Genomic DNA, 23671 nt, shown 5'->3' on the forward strand with positions numbered 1-23671 from the left:
CTTTATCTACTAGAGTCTAGTGGATAGTCTAGTGACTAGATTAAAGCCTGTCAGACTACAGAACAAGGCTGTGATGCTGTCACTCCAGGGTTTCTGAACCTGGGTTCCCTGAAGCCCCAGGACAGCTTGCTAGGGATTTCGTAAGAGACAAATTTTTAAAAAATAGAATCATAGAATCATAGAGTTAGAAGAGACCACTAGGGCCATCCACTCCAACCCCCTGCCATGCAGGAAATCCAAATCAAAGCATCCCTGACAGATGGCCATCCAGCCTCTGTTTAAAGACCTCCAAGGAAGGAGACTCTATCACCCTCCGAGGGAGTGCATTCCATTGTCGAACAGCCCTTACTGTCAGGAAGTTCCTCCTAATGTTGAGGTGGAATCTCTTTTCCTGGAGCTTGCATCCATTGTTCCATTGGGTCCTGTTCTCTGGAGCAGCAGAAAACAAGCTTGCTCCCTCCTCAATATGACATCCCTTCAAGTATTTAAACAGGGCTATCATATCACCTCTTAACCTTCTTTTCTGTAGATAAAATATTTTTAATGCAGAGTTTCCCTGAGATCTGAAAATTATTTCAAGAGTTCCTCCTAGGTAAAAAGATGGATGAAAACTGACTTAACCTATCTCACAGGCCATAGAATCATAAGACTCTTGTTCCTCTCTCCTTGCCAGACTGACTCCTCAGGCAGCACTTCCAGAGGCAGGGTGCTCCTCTATCAAGCAGCTCTCGGCATTTGCTTCTAACATTTAGTTCTCTAACCACCGGTTATAGTTCACCTTCTACAGTGCAGATGACAAAGCTGCTTCATCCTCGGCTAACCTTGCAGATATGTGAAGATTGATACAAGGAGGAGATCAGAGCACCATGCAAGCTGCACCAAACTCATTGTGGAGGGGAGACTTCAGTCAGTGGAATAAGGCATGCTTAAAAGCTAGACCATTTTGCTATACCTGCTTTAAGTAGGTCTACCTCCCCTTGGAAGGAAGGACGAGTTAAACCTCGTATTTGGAGAAGGGGGGTGCAAACTAGTCAAGAATGCAGGCTGAATTCTAATTCCTCCTCCGCGGCTGCGCTGGGGGAAAGGAAGAAAGAAAAGAAAGGGCAGGAAAGGACAAAAATAGGCTTGGAGACGGCAGGCTGGGCTTAGCACGCACTGGGCAGCTGGGGAAAGGCGATTGTGCAACGAGGCGAGGGCAGGGCTTCAGGAGCCGGCTTTCTCCCCCCCCCCCCCCCCGGTTTGGATTTCAGCACCGCTTCCCCCGCTAGTCTTCTCTCTCTTTGCTTGTCCTTCAAGAGACTTGGCCAGGTGTGCTGCAAGGAGGTCTGCAAATGGAGATGGCATGGAAGCAGCAGCAGCAGCAGCGATTGGAAAGAGCCAGACGAAAGCTAAGGAGGAGAAGCCCCTGCGATTGCTAGCCCCTGCCCGCTTGCTCCAGTCCTTTCGGTCTTTTGGGACGAGGTCCTCGCCCCAAAAACCCGAAAGGACCGGAGGAAGCGGGCAGGGCCTCCTCTGCTAACAGTGGCCTGAAGTTTCAAAAGGTAAAGGCAACCCCTTAACATGAATGACTGCACGGAAGGCTGTTACCTTCCCACTGAGAAGTGGTGCCTACCTATCTACCCTCATCCCTCCATATTTGCGGATTTGATTATTCACGGATTTGATTAATGGGTTCTCTCTAGGAATATCTAGGTCCTCCAGCGTAACTCTGTGGTCAACTTTAACTAAAAGTCACACCGAAGGACCTAGAGATTCCTAGAGAGAATACTCTGCTAGGCATTTGTAGCTCCTCCAGGGCAGTTTTATGGTCAGTGTCTGTCGGACGTTGACCAGAGAATTGCACTGGAGGACCTAGAGATTCCTAGAGAGGTGTCCTTGGGTAAAAACATGGTGCTGTTGTTATGTGCGGTTTTTCCATATTCACTGGGGTCTTGTGCCCCTAACCCTAGGGGATATGGAGGGACAAGCGTACTTGCATTTGCATGCTTTCCCACTGCTCGGTTGGTAGAAGCTGGGACTAGTGACAGGAGCTCACCCCATCATGTAGCACTGGGCTCTCGAACTGCCAACCTTCTGGTCTTCAGAGCATCATGATCTTTAGATCATCAGAATTGACACCTTAACCACTAAGCCACCACATCCCTCTGAAGTTTAAACTGAGTGCAAAAAAAGAGAAAGGCATTGGTAACCGTAGGCCTTTATGCGGCGCAAACAGGGGATGGGGGTAAAGCCATGCTCAAAAACGAAGTACTCCAAAGAAAGCAGGATCAGAAGGACCCCAGGACCAGCATCCTTTCCCTTACTCCAGAATCCGAATTGAAGTCTTATTTTAAGCAAGTGGGCTAGAAAGAGCCCATAAACCAAGCCTCCACTGCCTCAGCAGGCGTTACCGTTTGAGATGTTGGACAACAGTGGCTTAAAAAAAGAGGGGGGTCTTCCAGGGATAAGTAAGCTCCCTCTTTTTTTTTTTAGCGACTTGGGAACTGGATCTCCTTGTAACGCGATCTGCCTCAAGTAACCCAAGCTCTCTCTCCCTTGGCCGTTCTCCTTTTGTCTTCAGGGCAGGCTCCTTGGGTCTAGAGACATCATCGGTCTTGGCGCACAGAGAAGGCATTGTAAACTCAGGCACCTCCGACCTCGGGAAGAGAGTTGAGCTCAAGGAGAGTCGAGGTCCCCAGTTTCATGGGATTTCTAAAGACACCCCCCCCAGCCCTCCGCAAACACATCTCTGACAGGGGCTGCATCCACACTGCAGAAATAACGCGGTTTGGCTCTGCTTTAACTCTTTGTCTGGCTCAAAGCTATGGAATTCTGGGAGATGGAGTTTGTTGTGGGGCCCAGAGCGGAGCTCCGCTCTGGGCCCACAACAAACTCCAACTCCCAGAATTCCATAGCCTTGAGCCAGACAAAGGGTTATTTCTCCAATGTGGAGTGAACGGAGTACCCCTGTTCCATAGAGAATAGTCCAGCAGGTGTAATTTTACTATCTGCTGTTATCAGCAGCACCTTACTAAAAGCTCTGGCTTCTGCTGCCAATGGAGCTCTCCCTGCCTGCCTCTACAGCTGGTCTCTTACAATGACTATTGCTTGCTCACCCCCGTCTTCCATTATTGAAGGGTTTAAGAGGTTTTTTAAACCTGGTTTGCAGCAATACTCTCATTTTGCCCTAAAAATAAGGTATTAACTTAATCTTTCTTAAGGCGACCTTTTACTTGGAATCATAGACTTAGAAGAGACCGCAAGGGCCATCCAGTCCAACCCCATTCTGCCATGCAGGAACTGACAATCAAAGCACCTCCAAGAGATGGCCATCCAGCCTGTGTTTATAGACATCCAGAGAGGAGACTCCACTACTCTCCGAGGCGGCTTTTGCCATGAGGAAATTCCTCCCCAAGTTGAGGTGGAATCTCTTTTCCTTTAGTTTGGATTCATTGCTCAAGGTCCTGTTCTCTAGAGCAGCAGAAAACAAGCTAGCTCGCTCCTCAATACAGTATATCTCTTCAAATATTTAAACAGGGATATAATATAATCTCTTAACCTTTTCTTCTTCAGGCTGAACATCCCCAGCTCCCTAAGTCTCTCCTCATATAGCATGGTTTCCAGACCATTTTCTGAAAATGCCAGCCACAGCTGCTGGCAAAATGTCAGGAGCTCTTCTAGAACACGGCCTCAGAGCCCGAAAAACCCACCAAAAAAGCTACGGATGCCGGCTGCGATAGCCTTCTACTTTTCACATTGTGGTTTCCAGACCCTTCACCATTTTGGTCGCCCTCCTTTGGACCCGCTCCAGCTTCTCAACCTCCTTTTTGAGCTTCCATTCTTTAGGCTAAGGAATGCTGGGAATTGTAGTTTATTGTGACACCAGAGCTATCTCTGACAGAGAAGGCTCAATGCCTCACAAAACTACAATTCCTAGGATTCCCTAGCATTGAGCCAGGGCAGTTAAAGCAGTCTCAAACTGGATTATTTCTGCAGTGTGTTTGGGACCTTAGAATTATAGGACTGGAAGAGAGGGAACCCCCTCCCCCCGTTCTAAATGCAAAATGAACTCTAGAATAGCAGCGCCCTGTTTGGCCTTCTTTCCCTCTGCGCCTTTGCATCAGGGAACCCACTTTTCCCAGGCTCTAAGGAGGGAGCTGCTTCCCTCTAAAGCTCCCTTGCTACTTCGCACATTGGCTTCAGCAGCAGCAGCAGCACCAGCAGCAGCAGGAGGGCAGCCCGGTCGCCGCAGGGTCCTAGGCTCCGCCCGTTTCCTCGACTCTCGCACCACTCCAGCGCAGGTGCCAGAAGCGAGGAACGGGCGGAGCCTAGGACCCTGGGGCGGCTGGGCTGCCCTCCTGCTGCTGCTGCCGAAGCCAATGCGTGAAGTAGCGGGGAGCTTCTGCCATACACCTGCTAGCGGCGTGAGCCCTTTTGATCTCGCCCTCCTCCATTCATTCTGCCCATTCATCCTTTGCACCGGAGCTGGCTCTGCACAACGGCGGTGAGGGAGTGAGAGAGACCCCAGCACCGACCTCCGTCTTCTTCCCTCCTCTCTCTACATGTATTGCTTGCAATTTAAGGGCCAAAACACGCTGCAGAAAGATCCACTTCGAGACCGCTTTAACTGTCCTGACTCAGGGCTAGGGGATCCTGGGAAGTGTAGTTTTTGCACGTTCTCTGACAGAGAAGACTCAATGTCTCACAAATTACAGTTGCCAGAATTCCCTAGCAACTGAGCCAGGGCAGCTGGAGCGGTCTCAGACTGGATTGGTTCTGCAGTGTGTTTCGGACCTATATAATCCAGCGCTCAAACCACTACGACACGCTGTCTCCCGCAAAAGGTACCCAGGCATTAAAAAGTGTGTAAGTATACTATAGTAAAGGGTATGTTTCAGAGGAAGGGATTGTCAAAACCACTTCGCCTAAGAAAACCCTACAAACCTATCCGGGGGCACCTGTGTTGCCCATATTATAGCCAAGTACTATAACACCCCAAATCCACAGGATTCCTTTTCTGGCTCAAGGCTACGGGATTCTGAGAGTTAGAGTTTGTTGTGGGGCCGCTCCGCTCTGGCCCCACAATAAACTCCAACTCCTAGAATCCCGTAGCCTTGAGCCAGAAAAAGAGTTAAAGCGGGACCAAACCGGGTTGTTTCTCCAGTGTGAATGCAGCAAGAGTTGCAAGCTGGGCGGAGGGGGATCCCTCGCTCGCTTGGCTTTGCGCTTCAGGCAGGTGGATGGGAGCTGCGGAGCAGAAGGGCGGCTTTCTTGCTTTGCCTCCCTCCAAGGAAAAGACGGGGAACTTTCAGCAACCTGTGGGCTCAAGAAGGAAGTTTCACCGGGCTGGCTCTTCTTTGCAGCAGACCCGCTGAAAAGCACCGGCCTCTCTGGAAACAAATGACCATCCCTAGTTGCCGAAGGGGAATGCTAAGGCAGAAGTCACCGATTCAGAGAGTGGCAATGGCAAACCCTCCTCTCTCAAGGAACTGGCCAAGAAAACCCCTCTCCCTTCCCGACCTGGCCCCATCTCAGCTCACCTTGGGCAAGGCCCACTCGCTCAGGCTCAAGGGATGGCGATGGCAAACCCCCTCTGAAGAAACTTGTCCAAAAAACCCCATGGCAGGTTCAGCCTGAAGGCACACAACGACCGATTCAATGGCTCTGCTCTAGGAGGGTGGGTCTGTCTGTCTGTCTGTCTGTCTGCCTATCTACCCACCAATCTACATACCTAGCTACCTAACCTACCCACCTAATCTATAGACTGATCGATCTAACCTAGGTACGTGCAAAATGCAGTCTGAAACCAAGCCCCAGAGTCCAAGGTTATCTACCTGACAGTACAAAAGATCTTGCTCCCAGTGTCTATTGACTGCAGCTTCAAACTTGAAACAGAGAGACGATCAATTAAGAAAAAACAAAACTTCTGCATAGCTGAGTGCTTTCCTCTTCTTGTTATTGTTCTTATGACGACAGCTTTCTTATTACTCTCGTTCCGATCGTCCTCCATCCCACCGCCTTATTCCCAAGCGCAGGCGAGCCAACTTCTGCCGCCCCGTCGTAGGTACCTACCGAATCTGCTGTGGTCCTGCCTGGTGCCTTGGATGGTGCCGTTGGGGAAGATCTCCAAGTGGAAGCCAGTCCTGCAGTAGAGCTGCCTCCGCCTGAGGATGCCCTTTAAGTGGTCCAGGTCCGTGACGGCGGGTCCCCTGGGCAGCCCCCCGGCTTCGGCCTGGCCCAGGTGGTCGCTCAGCAGGACCGGGCTGTCGGCAGGCAGCCCCGGCACGTTCCCGAAGGGCGCCGCCGCCGCCGCCGCCGCCTCTTGCACGCCGAAGTAGTTGCCAACTTCACCTAAGGGAGCCATTAGGAGGGAGGAGGAGGAGGAGGGAGGGAGGAAGGAAGGAAGAAGGAAGAAGAGGAAGGAGGGAGGGAGGGAAGGAAGGGGGAAGGTTCGCTCGCTTGCAGCAAAACTGTGCCCAAACCCAAGACTTCAGATTCTGCCCCCTTTTTTTCTTTAAATGGGGGGGGGGGAATTTGTGGCTTCCACTCCCACTCTTCCAGTTACACTGAAGGGAGGCCCCAAAGGTTCTTCCTTTAATCCATCAATAAGGCTCGAGGAGAGCGAGAGCTAGATCTCTGTCGAGATTTTGGAGCTGGGCGTCTCAAGGTCAGAGCGGCGCCTTAAGGAGCCCCCGCCGCCTTCGCCTTCGCCTCCAGCTCCGACTGGCGCAGGGACATCTTGGCAGCGGCCCCCCGCCCAAAGCAAGCCTGGGTCTCCAACGCCACTTTCCGGAGAGAAAGAGAGAGGGATCCCGATGATATAGTCCCCCGCCGGCCTCTCTCTTAGCAAGGGGTCAGGTCTTCCGCCCATCCGGCCGTCAAGAGGAGGAGAAGCGGCCGTAGTTTCGCCATAGGGCTCCGGAGCAGAATCTGACCGCCGCAACTTCGGGGCCCGGAGGCGCTCTGGCGGAAGGGGGTCTTCCACGCATCGATCAGGGGCCGAGAGGCATCGGAGGCAGGGCTAGGCCGGTTGGGATGCCCCGGGAAGGAGGGGAGGCAGGCATGCGGCGTTCCCCTTACTCTCTCCCCGCCACCGCATCCATCAGCAGGAGCCCTGCCAAAGGAGGGGAGGGGAGGGGAAGGCTGGGGGAAGAGATCTCTAATGGCCCTGTTCCTAAAAGGGAGAAGGGGTACAAAGGGGAGACAGGGGCTCTTTAATGGCGATTGAAAAATAATAATAATAATTAATAATACAACTTTTGATGTCCAGATCTATTCCTATCTTTAGGTCCTATGATCCTTAGCGCTTCAGCCTCTGGCGACAATCCTCTTCCACCCGGAGCCACGCGAGGGACAAACGGCTAAGCAGCCTTCCCGCTGGGGCTTGGTGCGGCGGAACAGGTGGAGGAGATGGAGGAGGAGGAGGAGGAGGAGGGAAGCTTAATTCCGCAGGGCTCCCCCAGCAACGTGATCCTACGCTCCAGGCCCCCGAGCTGCTGCTGCTGCTGCTGCTGCTGCTGCTGCTGCTGCTGCTGCTGCTGCTGCTGCTGCCGTTGCGGCTCTCTCTCCTTCTGCTGTGTCTTCCATCCAAGCACGCAAGGAAAAGTGGCGCAGGAAGAGGCATTGGGTTGGGTTTAAGGTAGTCCAGCTTGCGGGCGGGCAGGCGGTAAAGTTCCCCCCCAGGTCCTAGCGCTCAACCTTCACCTGCGCTGCAATGGAGAACGACAGAGGTCCCTCCGCTCCCTCCCTCCCTCCCTCCCTCGCTCCATGCCATCCAATGGCCAAAGCCATTGAGCTCGCTCGCTCTTTTTACTGCTCTGCGGCACTACTCCCAGCTTTGCGGGGAGGCGGATTAAATGAACGGGGCAAACACCAGAAACTTTGATGCTCTTGGGCAAGAAAGAAGGGAAGAAGGGAAGGGAAAGGGAGGGAAGGGCCAAAAGGGTCTCAGGATCGGGATCAAAGCAAAAACTTTGGGGAACTTGGGGGAGCTGCACTTCCAAGTCCTAGTCTTCTGATTTCTTGACTGCAGTCTCCATTCTCATCAATGACTGAGCCTAGGTATGGAAAATCTTGAACTATCTCAATGTCTTTATCATCTGCCTTAATCCAGTGTGAATCATCTGTAGTTATCGTTTTTGTTTTTTTAATGTTTAACTATAAACTTGCCTTTGCACTTTCTTCAGCAGTTGTTCCGAGTCTTTGCTGTTTTCTGCTAGTAATATCTGCATCTCTTAAATTGCTGATGTTCCTTCCTCCAGTTTTCAGGCCTCCTTCCTCTGAGTCTAATCTAGCTTTACACAGGATATGTTCAGCCTACAAGTTAACAGATCAGGCAGTAAAATGCAGCCTTGCCTGACCCCCATGACAGTTGGAAACCATTCCATGTCTTTATATTTTGCCCTAAAGTACAGGTTTTGTACATCAGGGCAATAAATGTTGTGGCATACCCATTTCTTTAAGAGCAATCCAAAGTTTTTTGTTATCTACACAGTCAAAGGCTTTGCTATCATAATCTATGAAGCACAGGCTGATTTTCTTCCGAAATTCTTTTGTTTGCTCCATTGTCCAAGGCGTTTTGCAATATGGTATCTGGGGCCCCTTGCTTTTCTTGGACCTCTGGCATTTCTTGCTCTGGATATGGTAAAAATGTTTGTTGTAGAATCCTGAGCATCACTTTGCTTGTATGGGAAATTAATGAAATGGTCTGGTAGTTACTGCAATCCCTGGTATCCCCTTTCTTGGGGAATGGAATGTATGTTCAGCATTACCAAACTGTGGGCCATTCTTTTGTTTTTCATATTGTTGAGAGATTTTAGAACTAGAGCAGAGTCTGTCTCTATAGTTTGTAGCAGCTCCATTACTATGCCATCTGTTCCTGGTGATTTCTTTCCCCCAAGTGCTCTGCGTGCAGCTGCCACTTCACTTTCTAAAATTATAGGTTCATCATCAAATGCTTCTTCTTGATGGCACATCCTTTCATCTCTTTTTTTCTAGTTCTTCAGTGTATTGTTTCCATCATTTTTTTATTTCAACTGGATGATGATGTGTTCCCTCGCTGACTATATAGCATCTCCACTCTTGGTTTAAATTTCCATTTCATTTCTTGGCTCTTTTCCTTGTTTGTTATCTTCTCTTTTCCTGCATTGATCCAGCCACTTCTTTACCACTCTGATAGCCTTTGGGGCTGAAGGGTGGGGTATAAATACCATAAATAATAATAATAATAGTAATAATAGTTCTCCTTGCCCCTACACACAAGTTATTGAACTCTTTTATTCTCTTCTGTCCTTAACTGCTTAAAGAGTTTCATCTGTCATCCAGTGAGGCTTCTCTTTATTTTTAGCTGGAGATAGTGTATTTTTGCATTCTTCCCTGACAATGTCCCTGCCTTCAGTCCAGTGTTCTTCTGGCTCCCAGTCAGTTAGGTCAATATTGCAAATCTGTTTTTTATATTATCTTTAATTCTATAGGGATGTTCTTTGGATTGTATTTTGGCACAATGGTTGGTTTAGTGTTCTTCTTTAACTTTACTCTCGTTTTTTATATTAGCAGTTCATGGTCTGTGCCACAATCTTTTCCTGGTCTTGTTTTTGCAGAGAGAATTGAGCTTCTTCTGCTTCCAATTATGTAGTTTGGTTTATATATTGGCCATTTAGTGATGTTTATATATACAATAGCCTCTTTGGTCGCTTGAAGAATGTGTTTGCAATGAACGGTTAGACTCGCAAAATTAGTCAGTCACTCTCCTTCTTTATTTCTTGATCCTAGGACAAATTGTTCTACTATTTTTGGCATTCCAATTATCTGTGATTAACAAGAAGTTCTGTTTTGGTATGTGATCTATTTCTTCCCAGACTTCATCATACAATCTTTCAATTTCTACTTTTTCAGTCAGACTTTGTATTATATATTTTGACTGCTTTTGCTACATCTCCCCTCACTATTAATGCCACCCCATTTTTCTTAGAATTTTGTTTCCTGAATAAAACACCATGTAATTAATCTCACTTGAATTGTCCCAATCCTGTCCACTTTAGCTCACTCACTCCAAGTATTGTAATGTTTACACGTTCCATTTCTTGCTTAACTATGATGTTTATCACACTATATTCTTATAGTGCTACTATTCCACTTTGACTGCTCTAGCTGCCTCCTGTTGCATTCTGGTATTGGCAGTTTTAAGGAGGGGTATTTAGAATTCTCAGGCAGAGAACCTCTCTGCCTGAGAATTCTAAATACCCCTCCTTAAAACTGCCAATCCCAGAATGCAACAGGAGGCAGCTAGAGCAGTCAAAGTGGAATAGTAGCACTATAAGAATATAGTGTGATAAACATCTATGTGTAGCTTCCCCTCATTCATGCTTCTCAAATTCCATGTTCCTGTAATATGTATTGTGCTGCTTCAGACTTTCCTTTCACCTCTGAACATATCAACAGTTAAACATTCTTTCGGTTTATGTCCAGTTGTGTCATTAGACACAATTCTACTTGCAGTTATCCTCTGCTGCATCCCAGTAGCTTGCTGAGTGACATCCAACCTGAGAGTTTCATCTTGCATTGTCTCATCATAGGGTTTTCATGATATTCAAAAGGGGTTTACCATGCCTCTTTTTGTGCAGTAGTGACAAGTGTTAGCTTTTTTGTCATTGCTGATGTCTTTTGAGAGATACTCCACCAGTATCAATCCCCATTGCTACTGTTGCCCAATAGCTGACTGGTACATTTAGTCTGGCTCCTCAGCAAAAGTCTGCTGCCATCATCATAGCCGCTTGCCTCACAGGATCATGCAATCTCACCACCACAGAAAGGTGGTGCCATTGGTGGGCAGGTCAGAGACTGTGTGTGAATTCCAGACAAAAAATAGTGGCCCCACCACTTCAGGTATAATGTCTGACTGAAATAGTATCAGCCTTAATTATGTGTAGGATGGCTGGCACCCAGATCTTTCCCAACAGCTTGCATCCACTTCCTACCATCTGCTATCTAAGACAAGTATTTTACTTTGGCTAATGGTAGGGTCAACCCTGGATCTGATTCACAACTCAGTTGCTGTGAAGTACTTTTAACTGAACCAGGACATTTCTGTTGCGTCACACAGGATCCATAAGAATCTTTGAGCTAAATTCCCAAGTTATAAAATGAGCCCACAGGGATATGCTCTGAAAGGGTGGATTTAAAACAGTTTTAAGGCCTCTGGAATTCACACACACTCTGACCTACAAATTCCAGAGGACTTGATACTGAAAACTGTTTTAAATTCACTCTTTTCAGAGCATATCCCTGTGACCTCATTGTACAAATGGAGAATTTAACCCAAGACTCTTATGGATCCTGCATGATTCAACAGGACTGCCCTGATCCAATTAAAAGCAGTCAACAGCAACTGAGATGCAGATCCAGGGGTGCCCCTGCCATTAGCCAAAGTGAGACACTTGTCTCAGGCAGCAGATGGTAGGAAGTGGATGCAAGCTGTTGGTATACATCTGGGTACCAACCAGCCTCCACGTAATTAAGGCTGATGCCACTCCAGTCAGATGTTATACCTGAAGTGGTGGAAGCACCATTTTTTCTTTGAGACAGCAAGTGTCTTGGGCCAGCACTGTGGATGACTGTGGTAGTTGTCAAAGAGCAACTTAAAATAATGTACTCATTGATTTCATTTCCCGCAAAGCATGTAAGTGAAACTGAAAGGCTACATAGACCAGAGAATGCAAATTAGATTGCACAGGTCTTCTCTCTTTTGCTTTCAAATTTGCATTTAACAATATCCATAACTGATATATTAGGATGCTTTCACAAGTGACAGGCACAATATTATGTACCAGATATGTAAAGAATATGAAAGGATGCTTACTTGAAAGAAAGCCCATTGAACATAGTGGAAGTGACTTTTGAATATTTTAAAAATGCAAAGGATAAGAACACAAAAGGACAGGTTGCTTACCTGTAACGGCATTTCTTCGAGTGGTCATCTGCGAATACATACAAATGGGTTGTACTGCACCTGTGCCGTACAACCCATTTGTATGATTTGCTGAGACCACGAAGAAGAAGGACAGGTTGCTTACCTGTAATGGTATTTCTTCAAGTGATCATCTGCGAATACATACAAATGGGTTGTACTGCGCCTGTGCCATACAACCCATTTGTATGATTCGCAGAGACCATGAAGAAGGAGGACAGGTTGCTTACCTGTAACAATATTTCTTCTTCGTGGTCATCTGCGAATACATACAAATGGGTTGTACTGCACCTGTGCCGTACAACCCATTTGTATGATTCGCAGAGACCATGAAGAAGGAGGACAGGTTGCTTACCTGTAACAATATTTCTTCTTCGTGGTCATCTGCGAATACATACAAATGGGTTGTACTGCACCTGTGCCGTACAACCCATTTGTATGATTCGCAGAGACCACGAAGAAGAAGGACAGGTTGCTTACCTGTAACGGTATTTCTTCGAGTGGTCAGCTGCGAATACATACAAATGGGTTGTACTGTGCAGGCGCAGTACAACCCATTTGTATGATTCGCAGAGACCACGAAAAAGAAATGCTTTTCTCATCTGATGTGTGCCACTTATAATAAATAATAATAATAATAATTTTTTTTTCTTTCTATTTCCTGCCTCTCCCTGTGGATTGAGGCGGGATCACAACAGTATCAGCAATACAAATTACAAAGTGCACAATAGGATAAAAACAGCATTATTTAACAATACAATACAATACTAATCAACCAGCAGTGTTGCTGTAGTAGGAGAATTAACACATCCAAATCATCTTCTGTTTTCCGTATTATCAAATCAGAGTGGGAATATTCAACTACAGTCTGCCCTTCTTATACACGGATTTTTTATACACGGATTCAAGCATACACAGTTTGAAAATTTTCCAAAAAAGTATAAATTTACCTTGATTTTCCATTTTTTATAAGGGACACCATTTTGCTATGTCATTATATTTAATGGGACTTGAGCATCCACAGATTTTGTTATCCACAGGGGATCTTGGAACCAAACCCCAGTGTATAACAAGGGTCCACTGTATAGCAGGTCAGGTGGATGTGCCCGCCAGAAGAGATCCGTCTTTAATGCCTTCTTAAAGGCTTCTAGTGTGGTAATAAGACAGATCTCTTCCAGTAAGTTATTCCATAATTTTGGGGCCGCGGCTGTAAATGCTTTGTGGGAAGTAATGACCAGTCTAGTTTTTGTGTATTCCAGCAATTTCTTCCCTGAGGTTCTGAGAGTGCGGGGCGGATTGTGTAGGGACAGGTGTTCCCTTAAGTAACTCAGGCCCGAGCCATGTAGGGCTTTAAAGGTAATGACCAACACTTTGTATTGCGCCCGGAATTTAATCGGCAGCCAGTGTAAAGATTTTAATATTGGTGTAATATGGTCCAATCTTGATGTTCCTGTGACCAATCTGGCTGCAGCATTTTGAATTAACTGAAGCTTCCGAACTTGGTACAAAGGTAGCCCCATGTAGAGCACATTACAGAAGTCTAAACAAGAGGTTACCAGCGCTTCAAGGTCTTTCTGAGCCAGGTAGGGGCGCAGCTGGCGTATCAACCAAAGCTGATACCAGGCACTCTTGGCCACCGCCTCCACAAGAGGTGTCAACTGTAGAGACGAGTCCAGGAGCACTCCCAAACTGCGAACCTTGTCTTTTAGGGGAAGTGTGACCCCGTCCAGGACTGGTTGACAAAACTCTCCACCCAGGTCGGGGTTTCCTATCACAAGTACCTCCGTTTTCTCTGGATTCAGCTTGAGCTTGTTTTCCCTCATCCAGCCCATTACCGACTCAAGACAGGCATTTAGAGGAGAGATGCCATCCTTGGTCACTGCAGCAGTAGGGGACACAGAGAGATAGATTTGGGTTTCATCAGCAACACCCGTGTCTCCAGATGATCTCTCCCAGCGGCTTCATGTAAATATTAAACAGCATGGGAGACAGAATGGCGCCCTGAGGGTCACCCGATGTCAGCTCCCATTTACGGGAGCAACTGTCTCCCAGCATCACCATCTGGAATCTGCCCAAGAGGTAGGATCTGAACCACTGCAATGCAGTGCCCCTGATACCTAATTCCCTCAGGCGTTCCAGAAGGATACCATGGTCTATGGTATCGAAGGGCGCTGAGATGTCCAAAAGCACCAGCAGGGTCACACTTCCCCCATCAATGCCCAGACGGAGAACATCGACCAAGCCGACCATGGCAGTCTCAACTCCATAGCCTGCTCTGAAGCCAGTTTGAAATGGGTCTAGATAATCAGCTTCGTCCAAGATAGCCTGGAGTTGGAAGGCAACTGTCCTCTCGATCACCGTGCCCAAGAATGGTAACAAAGAGACCGGCCTACAGTTGTTTCTAATCAGGTGATCAAGGGAGGGTTTTTTCAAGAGTGGTTTAACCATTGCTTGTTTAACTTTAGATGGAAATATCTCCTCCCTGAGGGATGCATTGATAACGATTTGAAGTAAGGTTAATACTTCATTCCCTCCCTGGGTGGTCAGCCAAGATGTGAAGGGATCTAGAGGGCAAGTTGTCTTCCTTACACTGCCAAGCAGCTTGTCCACTTCATCAGTACTCACAAGCTCAAAGTGATGCAGTCATTATGAAATTAATTTTATTGGATTTAGACAGTTATACTTTGGGGATACCTAGTGGCATCAATGGGACTCAGGTTTGTCATTACAAAAATCAGTCCTTTTCACTCAAATCAGTGTATCAATTTTTATACAACTTTGGAGCTATAGCTTAGGAAAAGGAAGATAAGAAGTGTGATATAAGATTTAATGGGGGATAGAAAACAGGAAAGAACTAAGTTAATAAAAATGTTCTACATAAGTTATACCTGTTATTCAAATTACAGGTGTGCAAAAGAGTTAAAAAAACAATTTAGAAGGAGAAGGCTTCAAAGAGGTTTCTTGCATACATGAACAATCATATACATGACTTTATTGAAATCAGACCACAGTTAAATGATGCTTACACTCTGTCAAGGCTCAGAGCATGAATGTTCTGCAGCAGTCTAGAATCTTCTCACTAGGAAATTCTAGTTCTTCCACTCAGCTGCTTTCAACATGTTTCAGAAGGGGTGGAGGAAGAAAGGATCCAAGCCCTGATATGGTCCATTTTATTTTCACAAAAATCCAGAAAATCACAGGACATCCTTTCCCTCTTTTTTTAAAAAAAGAAAGAAATCTTATGCCCCAATGTCTCTCTGTTCTACTGTACTTATTAACTTAACAGTCTCTTTCAAATGAAACCTCCTGGAAGCTTGTAAGAAATGTCTAGATAGCCATCTGTCAAGATGCTTAGCTCTACTTTCCTGCCTTAAGGCAGTAGTGATTTGGAATAACACTCCCTGTGGTTATTTCCTATGGTTGCATTCATCTTAACAAAAGCAGAGGGCATTAGGTAATTCTGTAGGAGTTACTCAAACAGACTTGTTTCTTGTCTGTGCTGCTCCCACATACTTTATGTGCAGAAATGCAATTCCCTTATTTTTACTCACACTGAGGATCATGTTCACCAAACTCCTGAGTCAACATACTTCATTTTTGTAACATATGCAGTCTGCTTTTCAATCAGTTGAAGAGGTTCCATTCATAAGAACACAGGAGGATACCTTATCCTGAGTTAAACCATTTGCCTGCTTATCCCAATATTTTTAATTCTGACTAGGAGCAGTAGGGCCCCAGAATTTCAGACTCCTCCTAATCCTACCTGGATATTCTTGGTATTTACTACCTATTCTCCCATTCAAGTAACCCAGAAAACTCAAGTCTACTTGGCTTCTGAAATCAGACTTGGTCAGGTGTGCTCAGAGGGGAATGCCAGTAAAAGTCCACTAACACAGCTCAAGAACCTACGGCCCTCCAGGCATTGTTGTCCTCCAATTCCTACTGAACTAATGGGTTTGGGAAGTCAGCACTTATGTTCTATTGATTCAATGGGAACTAAACATTGGATCTAAGCTATAGCTACAATCCTATACACACTTACCTCAAAGTATATCCCAGTCAACTTAGTAGGGCTTACTTCTAGTAGACAGGTCCTACACCACAATTTTATTATGAAAATTCAGTTTTACTGTTTTGGTGTTCATTATGTTCCTGTATGACACATTTGAATCCCAGCTCAGCCATGTAAACTCACTGAGTGACCTTAGGCAAGTCACTCTCTCTCAGCCTCAGAAGATGGCAATGACAAACCTTCTCTGAAGAAACTTGCCAAGAAAACCCCCTGATAGCTTCACCTTATGGACACCATAATTTGGAATCGACTTGAAGGCACACAGCAACAACAGCATGACACATTAAAGTAACATTCATAGAATCAGAAAATTGTAGATTTGGAAGAGGCCCAAGCATCATCTCTTGTAACCTGCACCAGTGGCACATGGCCATCCTATCTCTTTTAATAAACCTCCAATAAGCTGCCATACCATGCTTATGTATGCCACCTGCTACTTTAGGATTGCCTCCTATCAGTGAATTCCAATAGTGTAAACTGGACTTATAGCATTCCAGCTCACTTTATGGTGTTTGTGTAGTTTGGAATCATACAATGATCAAAATCCCTTCCCAAAATTCACTTTGTAAGCAGCACAGCTCCTTCAACACAGCCATTTTTGTGTTGTTGGAAAGCAGGAGGATGAGTCCAGGGGGACATGTCCAACTAGTTTTTCCAAATTTATTAGCTTGTTGTACTGCAAGGATCTCTGGACATCTCACTGCTCATTTCCCACTCTCCAACAACACAGAAATGGCTGTATTGCTTACAGGTTGAGCTGTTGTTATTGGTTTTTTTTTTTGGGGGGGGGGGGTAGGTACATGATTAACATACACCTCCCTATGCAGGATATCAGCCTTAGTATCTCCAAGCATTGAAGGGTGATTAAATACAGTTTAATTGCAACATTTGCAGAAAACCTGAGTGAATCACTCAGGCTCAATGAGAATGATAACAACAATGTTGTTAACTCAGCTGAGACCACATCTGTTTGAAAACAGCATTAACAACATTGGTCAATGGTAGGGCAACCAGCAGAAATGTGTGCTCCATAGCTCTACTAATCTATCACCCCAAATTGCTACAGCAGCAAAGAAGCAGCAAAATTTGAGCATTTGGCTAGCATCAGCTTTGGTGGGGCCAGCCCTGCATTGGTCAGAAGGAAGTGGCAGAGAGTGGGGGCAGGTGCAACCTTGAAGTACAAGAGGTCTTTTGTTTGCAATGACATAAGGAAATTAAGCATGTGCTTGAGCAAGAAGCTGTACAACACAACACAGTCTGTAGAGAAAGGAGTCCCCCATGGCCACATAGGAGTGTTTCATTGACTGCAAGATGTAGACATCATGAGCTGGATTTTGTCCAATAGGTCTGATGCAGGCCAACGTTCTACATTGTTAACCTAAGTGTAGCCACAGGCAGGTATCGAAATTTGCCATGCTGCATTGATAGGAGATCCGAGCACTCTAGAAAGCAACAGAAGTTGCCATTGGATAGTCTGAAAAGTCTGAAGAAGCATGGTGGGCCATATGGTGATGAGAATAATGTCTGCATTTTCATCCTTGATCTTCACTAACAGCAGAAACAAGGGAAAGATGTACATTAGAAGATCATCCCCTGAAAAAAAATACATTTCCTAGAGAGCCTGAGCTTTGATGGCTCCCTCCTGTGGAATCAAGTATGATGTGAAGAGATCTATTTTGGGTCTCCCCCAAATTATGAAAAAGGCAGCAGAGGATGGCTGAGCCCATCCTCTACTTTTGGGAGGATGAGGTCACACTCCTGAGATGTTGTGAGGATCTCCAGTGAGGATGTTGTTGAAACCTAAAAGATGCACAACCAGGAGGAATATGCTCCTGCATATGCACCAATCCCAGATCCAGACAGTGAGCTGAATAAGGTTGCAAGAATATGTGGCCCCTTGCTTGCTGAGGTAAAAGACTACCATTGTCTTGTCTGTAGCCACCTGGATGATTCTGTAGCAAAGAGCCCTCTGAAATGTATGAAGCACCTTCCACACCACACACAATTTGAGAATGTTGATATTATACAACTTCTTGGTATCGGACCAGTGACTAGTGACTGTCAAGCCTAGGATGTGGGCATTCCAATCAAACATAGATGTATCTGCAGTAAAGATGAATGAGGGGTACATGAAAAGCATGCTTCTCATGATATTAGAGAAATCAGTTCATCAGCAGAGGCTGTGAAGTACTGAATGAGGTACTGAGAGAGACATACTTGGACTGTACTTCTCAGGGTCAAAGTGATCCAGTAACCAGTTCTGAAGAAATCTCATTTGGAATAAGAGAAAGGAAATAACCTCATGCAACAAAAACATCCAGAACTCTACAGAAACAAGCACTGCCCTTATAAACTGAATATGGTGGAACAGATGTAGCAAAGACCTCTCCCAATTTATCATGAAGCCCAGGTCCTAAAAGAAGGACACCTGAAGATAGATGTCTTGAAAGGGCTAAAGAGGAGACTATGAGCCAGTCAGGCACTCCTTCAACCTTTAGCCAAGCCTCTACCACTGCCAGACATTTTATGAAAACCCTTGGGGCCATTGCAAGGCTGGAGGAAAGGATACAAATTTGATAATGCTTCAGTCCAATGCTGGACTTTCTGCTGAAAGTGAGGACACTAAACATCCTGTAGGTCTAGTGAAGTGAAAGTAAGCATCTAGTAGGTCTATTGAGGTGAACCATTCTCCTTTGCAAAGGAGGATAAAAATACTCAATAAGGAAGCTAAGCAGTATCAGACCTGGGTAGTACAGTCGGCCCTTCTTATACACAGATTTTTTATACACGGATTCAAGCATCCACAGTTTGAAAATGTTCAAAAAAAAGTATAAATTTCAAATATGAAAACTTGGTTTTCCAATTTTTATAAGGTACACCATTTTGCTATGTCATTATATTTAATGGGATTTTAGCATTCACGGATTTTGTTATCCATGGGGTATCTTGGAACCAAACCCCAGCGTATAACAAGGGTCCACTGTAGTTGGATAAGAGACTGCCAATGAATACCTGGTGCTGTAGGCTGTATTTCAGAGGAAGAAACTGGCAAAACCACCTCTGAGGATTCCTTGCCTAAGAAAACCCTATGAAATTCATGGGGTTACCATATGTCACCAAGGAACCTGAAAGAAGGCGCATTCACATGCACGCGCGCACACACACAAAGAACCATTCTGAACCACTTTCAGGGGATGCAGAAATTAGTTTCCCTGATATCCAAGACTGGGCGCAAGACTGTTTTCCATTTAGGAATTGTGAAGTACCTCTAGTAGAACCTGAGAGGTAGCAGGGATGGGCAGACTCACTCTAGTGCTGTATAGGAGTGTAGTGATCTCCTGGGCTGAAGACTGTGCAAATCTGAAGGTTCCTACAGGGGGCAGTTCATGGAGCTCTACTGAACAACCTTATTGAATGATATCAAGGTCCCACATATAGGTAACAATAGCATACTATCTGCAGGAAAAGGCTGCTAACTCTTCTGTTCCACACAGAAAGTGGTTGATTGCTGCTTGGTGAAGAGGAAAGTTAGAAATGACTCTTGGAAACATGATACAGTTTCTTGACAGAAACACATTACTGTGAAAAAGCAGAGGTGCCTTGAAAGGGAATTTTGGAGTGGAGAACATGGGATTCATTTAGGCAGGAACAGCCTGAACCATTATGGCTTAACCTTAGGTTGTTGAGCAGATTGTGACTAAAGACCATATTTCTTAGCCATCAATCTCACTTTCTGGTTATTTTCCAGCTTCTAGCCTGTGGAAGAGTGGAACACACTCAGTTCATCATACATAAGGTCTTCAGTGGTCGACTTGGCATCATGGGTTAGACCTGTGCCATGGCTTTCACACTATGATCTACCGTATGCTTCACTGTGATAATCTGCCAAACTGCTAATTTACGCAGCGGCATGGAAACACAGAGCCACTTCCGTATAATCAGAGAGACGTTCCATGAGAGGGGCAACCTGCTCCCAAAGGAACTATTAATAAGACTCCATAGAGGCCTGGTAATTTGCTATTCTGAAGGAGAGAGGTGGCACAGAATATGTTTTACAAGCCACAGCATGGATATTTATTTATTTGTTTGTTTGTTTATTTATATCCCGCTCTTTTCCCAGGACTGGGATTTTACACCCTTCCTTATTTTCTGGAGAAGTATGAGCCTTCTTGGAAGATCCAGATTGTACTGCTTCAACAATGGTTAAATAAACCTCTGCAGAAAAACTGCCAAGCCTCAGGAGGCTTATATACAGTAAGCCCCCATTAAAAATGGCCACCGCAGTCACTCGTCAGGCTCCCCAATGTCGCTGCTGAATGCTGTTCAGGCTAAAAAAGAAGGCAGGGAAGGAGGGAGGGCTGTCTTTCTTTCTCTGATTTGGACAAGGGAGGTGTAATGAGCTTTGAACACTGCTTCCACACCAAGAAGGGCTTCTTGTCTCTGCCTCTTGTCACTGACTTTGTGCTGGGTCTCTATTCCAGAAGTGACACGGGTATAAGTGAACCCAGATTTTGGGGAACAATCGCCAAATTTTTCAACTTACACATGTGAATATGAGAAATTAAAATGTGCTGTTTTAGGTGGTATGTGGACTGCATTGCTATTCCCCATAATGTAAAAGATAGTTTCAGTAAAATGAGAGCTTGCAGAACAGAGCTGTGCAACTGATATGGCAAGTCCAAGATAAACTGGGCCAGTTTAAATCAATTTTTACCAGTTTCACACTGAAATCAAATTGACACAACTCAATATTGAGTGGGAAAGCACAATCTGAAGCTATTTAGATCAATCTGGAGAACCAGTCATAAAAATGAGTAAGAAAAAGCTAGACAATAATATGTGTGCAACATGAACATATAAGAAAAATACTAAGGTGATATGATAAGGAGCTAACCTGCTCCATGATGAACAAGATGCAGCAAAAAGACCCACAGATTAGGTCCAAAGGCTAGGCAGGGCCTGCAGCACAAACAGATAAAGTAAACAGAACAAATACAGAAGGAAAGTCAACAGCATTACCAAGGTAAAATAGAGTCCTACCAGCAAGTATCTCCCTCCTTGGAGGTCTTTAAACAGAGGTTGGATGGCCATCTGTCGGGGATGCTTTGATTTGGATTTCCTGCATGGCAGGGGGTTGGACTGGATGGCCCTTGCAGTCTCTTCCATCTCTATTATTCTATGATTCTAAGTAACAGTTGTCATTGAAGTGGATCTAAGTCCAGATCAAACCACAGTCCACAGTCTAATTCATCAAGTTTCAGACAACAAAAAAGCAAGGAGATTCTAGGAAGCAAGATCAAATGCCGGGCACTTACAGATCAGTCATAGCAAGGTTTCAGGATGAAAAGGTTAGTAGGTAGCACTTCAGGAACAGCACTGTTATCTGAGGCCCAGTACACACCATTTGCAAAAGGCGGGCTGGAGCTGCCTCTACTACGCAGCGTTACCATAGCAACCAAATGGTAGCAGCTCCTGTTTGCTGCGCAGCTGCGATGCAGCAAAGCACCACAGGACAGTGTGGTTACATCGCAGCTGCACAGTGCCATTCGGACACTGCACAGCTGCGACATCACTTACGCATGCAACATGTGGGCGGGGCCATGCAATCATGGTGCCCCCACACGTACTAGAGTTAGGGAGCATGCAGTTGGTGTGCGCTCCCTAACCCTAGTATCACCGGGAGCACGACGCATTTGGGCAGTCTGTACCACACCTAAGGTTTACTACCCCAGGAGTGAGGTTTATATTCCTAAACTACTGGGCCTAACCCAGAGCTCAGCTGCTGACATTCTGGAGCTGTCTACTCTTGAGGAAGTCACTACACATGAGAAGTCCTTTGCAGATGAACCCTTTACCTGGACACCTCTAGCTGAACAAGAGTCTTTAAGCATCAGTATTCTTTTGAACTTTGATGGCGTTGAAGCTCCACCTCAGATTCTGAAGCTGAACCATCATACAGTTGTAAGTACCTATGAGGGCCTTGGGTCTGAAGATGCAGTCGTGTCCTTGCAAATCTCTGGTTCTGGAAATTCTACCTCATCCTCACTGTAGGAGTTCTCTGGGAGGGACCATGACAGGAGGAGATTGGACTTTGCTCATTGAAAATTCTAACATACAACCTTTGGAAAAGAATCTCACCACCATTCTCCAGTCACACTGTTTCTGGTGCTAATATGTGGGCTCCCTTGAAATTATATAGTCAGTTACCTCTCTCTGCTCATGTCTGCTGCTGCCTGTCTACCTGGAGACCTACTATTTTTGTTCTTCTGGAGTTCAACTTTAGAGCCCTGACATTTTCAAGGTCAGGGGTTGGAAAAATGCTGTCAATTGTCTAGGTACTGTAGAAAGGTCCCTGCAAAACTAGGGTGGGGTTGCTAAGACAGAAGCAAGATGAACAGAGCAAGACCAGTAAAGACCTTTGAAAAAAACCACATTTAACAGGTGCCTAGCCTAGCAGAGAGCCAGCATGGCATAGTAGTTTGAGTGTTGGACTATGACTCTGAAGACGAGGATTCACATCTCAGCTCAGCCATAGAAACCCACTGGACGATCATCACTGCCATCTTCTCTTTCCATATGGATGAAACAGTAGAAATTGTTGGCCTTTGCATAATGATAGCCTATTGTTGGTACCATTATCTTGCTCTATATGGAGGAAACAGAAGAGATCATTGGTCCCTCCTTACCAAGGGCCTATTGTTGGTACCTCACTCCATATAGAAGAGACATAACCAGTTGGTTCTTGTTCCATAGAAAAAAGTCATAGGTGGTCCTCCATACTGAGGGTCGATCATTGACTAGTTACTTCTCTCAAGATCATCCAGTATGTTTCAGTTTAAGAAAGAGACTCCTATTTCCCAAAACAGCACACTGTCAGTGAATTACACAAGTGTGGCTTGCACATTCCAGAAAGTTACACATGCCAGGTAAGGTATGGGCCAACACTGTGCCTAGATTTATACACAATGACAAAAGAAGGCAATCAGTTCAAAGTCAGTGACGTAGAAAAATAAATCAGGGCATCTCAAATAAGAAAATTCTGCTTTTCTCAAAAGAAGTATTACCAAACCACTAACCTAGGACTGATGTTTTTATACTCATGAGTTTAAACAAACAAACAAGCTTCATTTATATACCGCTTCATACCACCTAAGCAGAGTCTAAGCAGTTTACAACTGTAAGCTAATTTGCCCCCAACAATCTGGATACTCATTTTAGCGACCTCAGAAGGATGCAAACCTGAGTCAAGCTTAAGCCCTTTTTTTGGACTTGAACTTGCAACCTTGTGGTTTTGAGTGAGTGACTGCAGCACAGGCATTTAACACAGAGAAAGGGATTGGAAGGGATCATTATTCATCAGTGAGTAGGTGGTGTTCCACTCAAATGTTATGCAAAATCTACATTTGCTATATAATATCAAATCTCCCTGCACCCTTCATCATGAGTTGAGATTGTCATAATTACTGTGAAACCATTAAAGCCTGAATTTTACCATAGAACCACAATCCTGTAGAGTTTTATCTTTTTTCCAGAGTTACCTTTTATCAGGCAGTTGATGCACTTCCCCCCTTTCTGTATAATAGCCCTGTTTAAAAGCTGCTTCTCTCATTTTAGGTCATCAAAATGTAATTATTCCTCTCAGTCTATCTCAGACC

At 45.4% G+C, this 23671-nt stretch overlaps 1 protein-coding gene across 1 annotated transcript in view; it reads right to left on the reverse strand.

Annotated features, from left to right (window-relative positions):
• The window catches only part of LOC149319937 (fibroblast growth factor 9), a 54298-nt gene extending 46893 nt beyond the window's left edge, over nt 1-7405 (reverse strand). The window contains exon 1 of the mRNA XM_089512618.1: nt 6052-7405. Coding sequence (XP_089368744.1) covers nt 6052-6343 — 292 coding nt within the window. The 5' untranslated portion in view covers nt 6344-7405. The remainder of the gene's footprint in view (nt 1-6051) is intronic.
• Between the last annotated feature and the right edge of the window lie 16266 nt (nt 7406-23671).

This window comes from Sceloporus occidentalis, unplaced genomic scaffold (assembly GCF_023333645.1).
Source record: "Sceloporus occidentalis isolate IW3139 unplaced genomic scaffold, rSceOcc1.0.p SCAF_2, whole genome shotgun sequence".
Taxonomy (NCBI): Eukaryota; Metazoa; Chordata; class Lepidosauria; order Squamata; family Phrynosomatidae; genus Sceloporus; species Sceloporus occidentalis.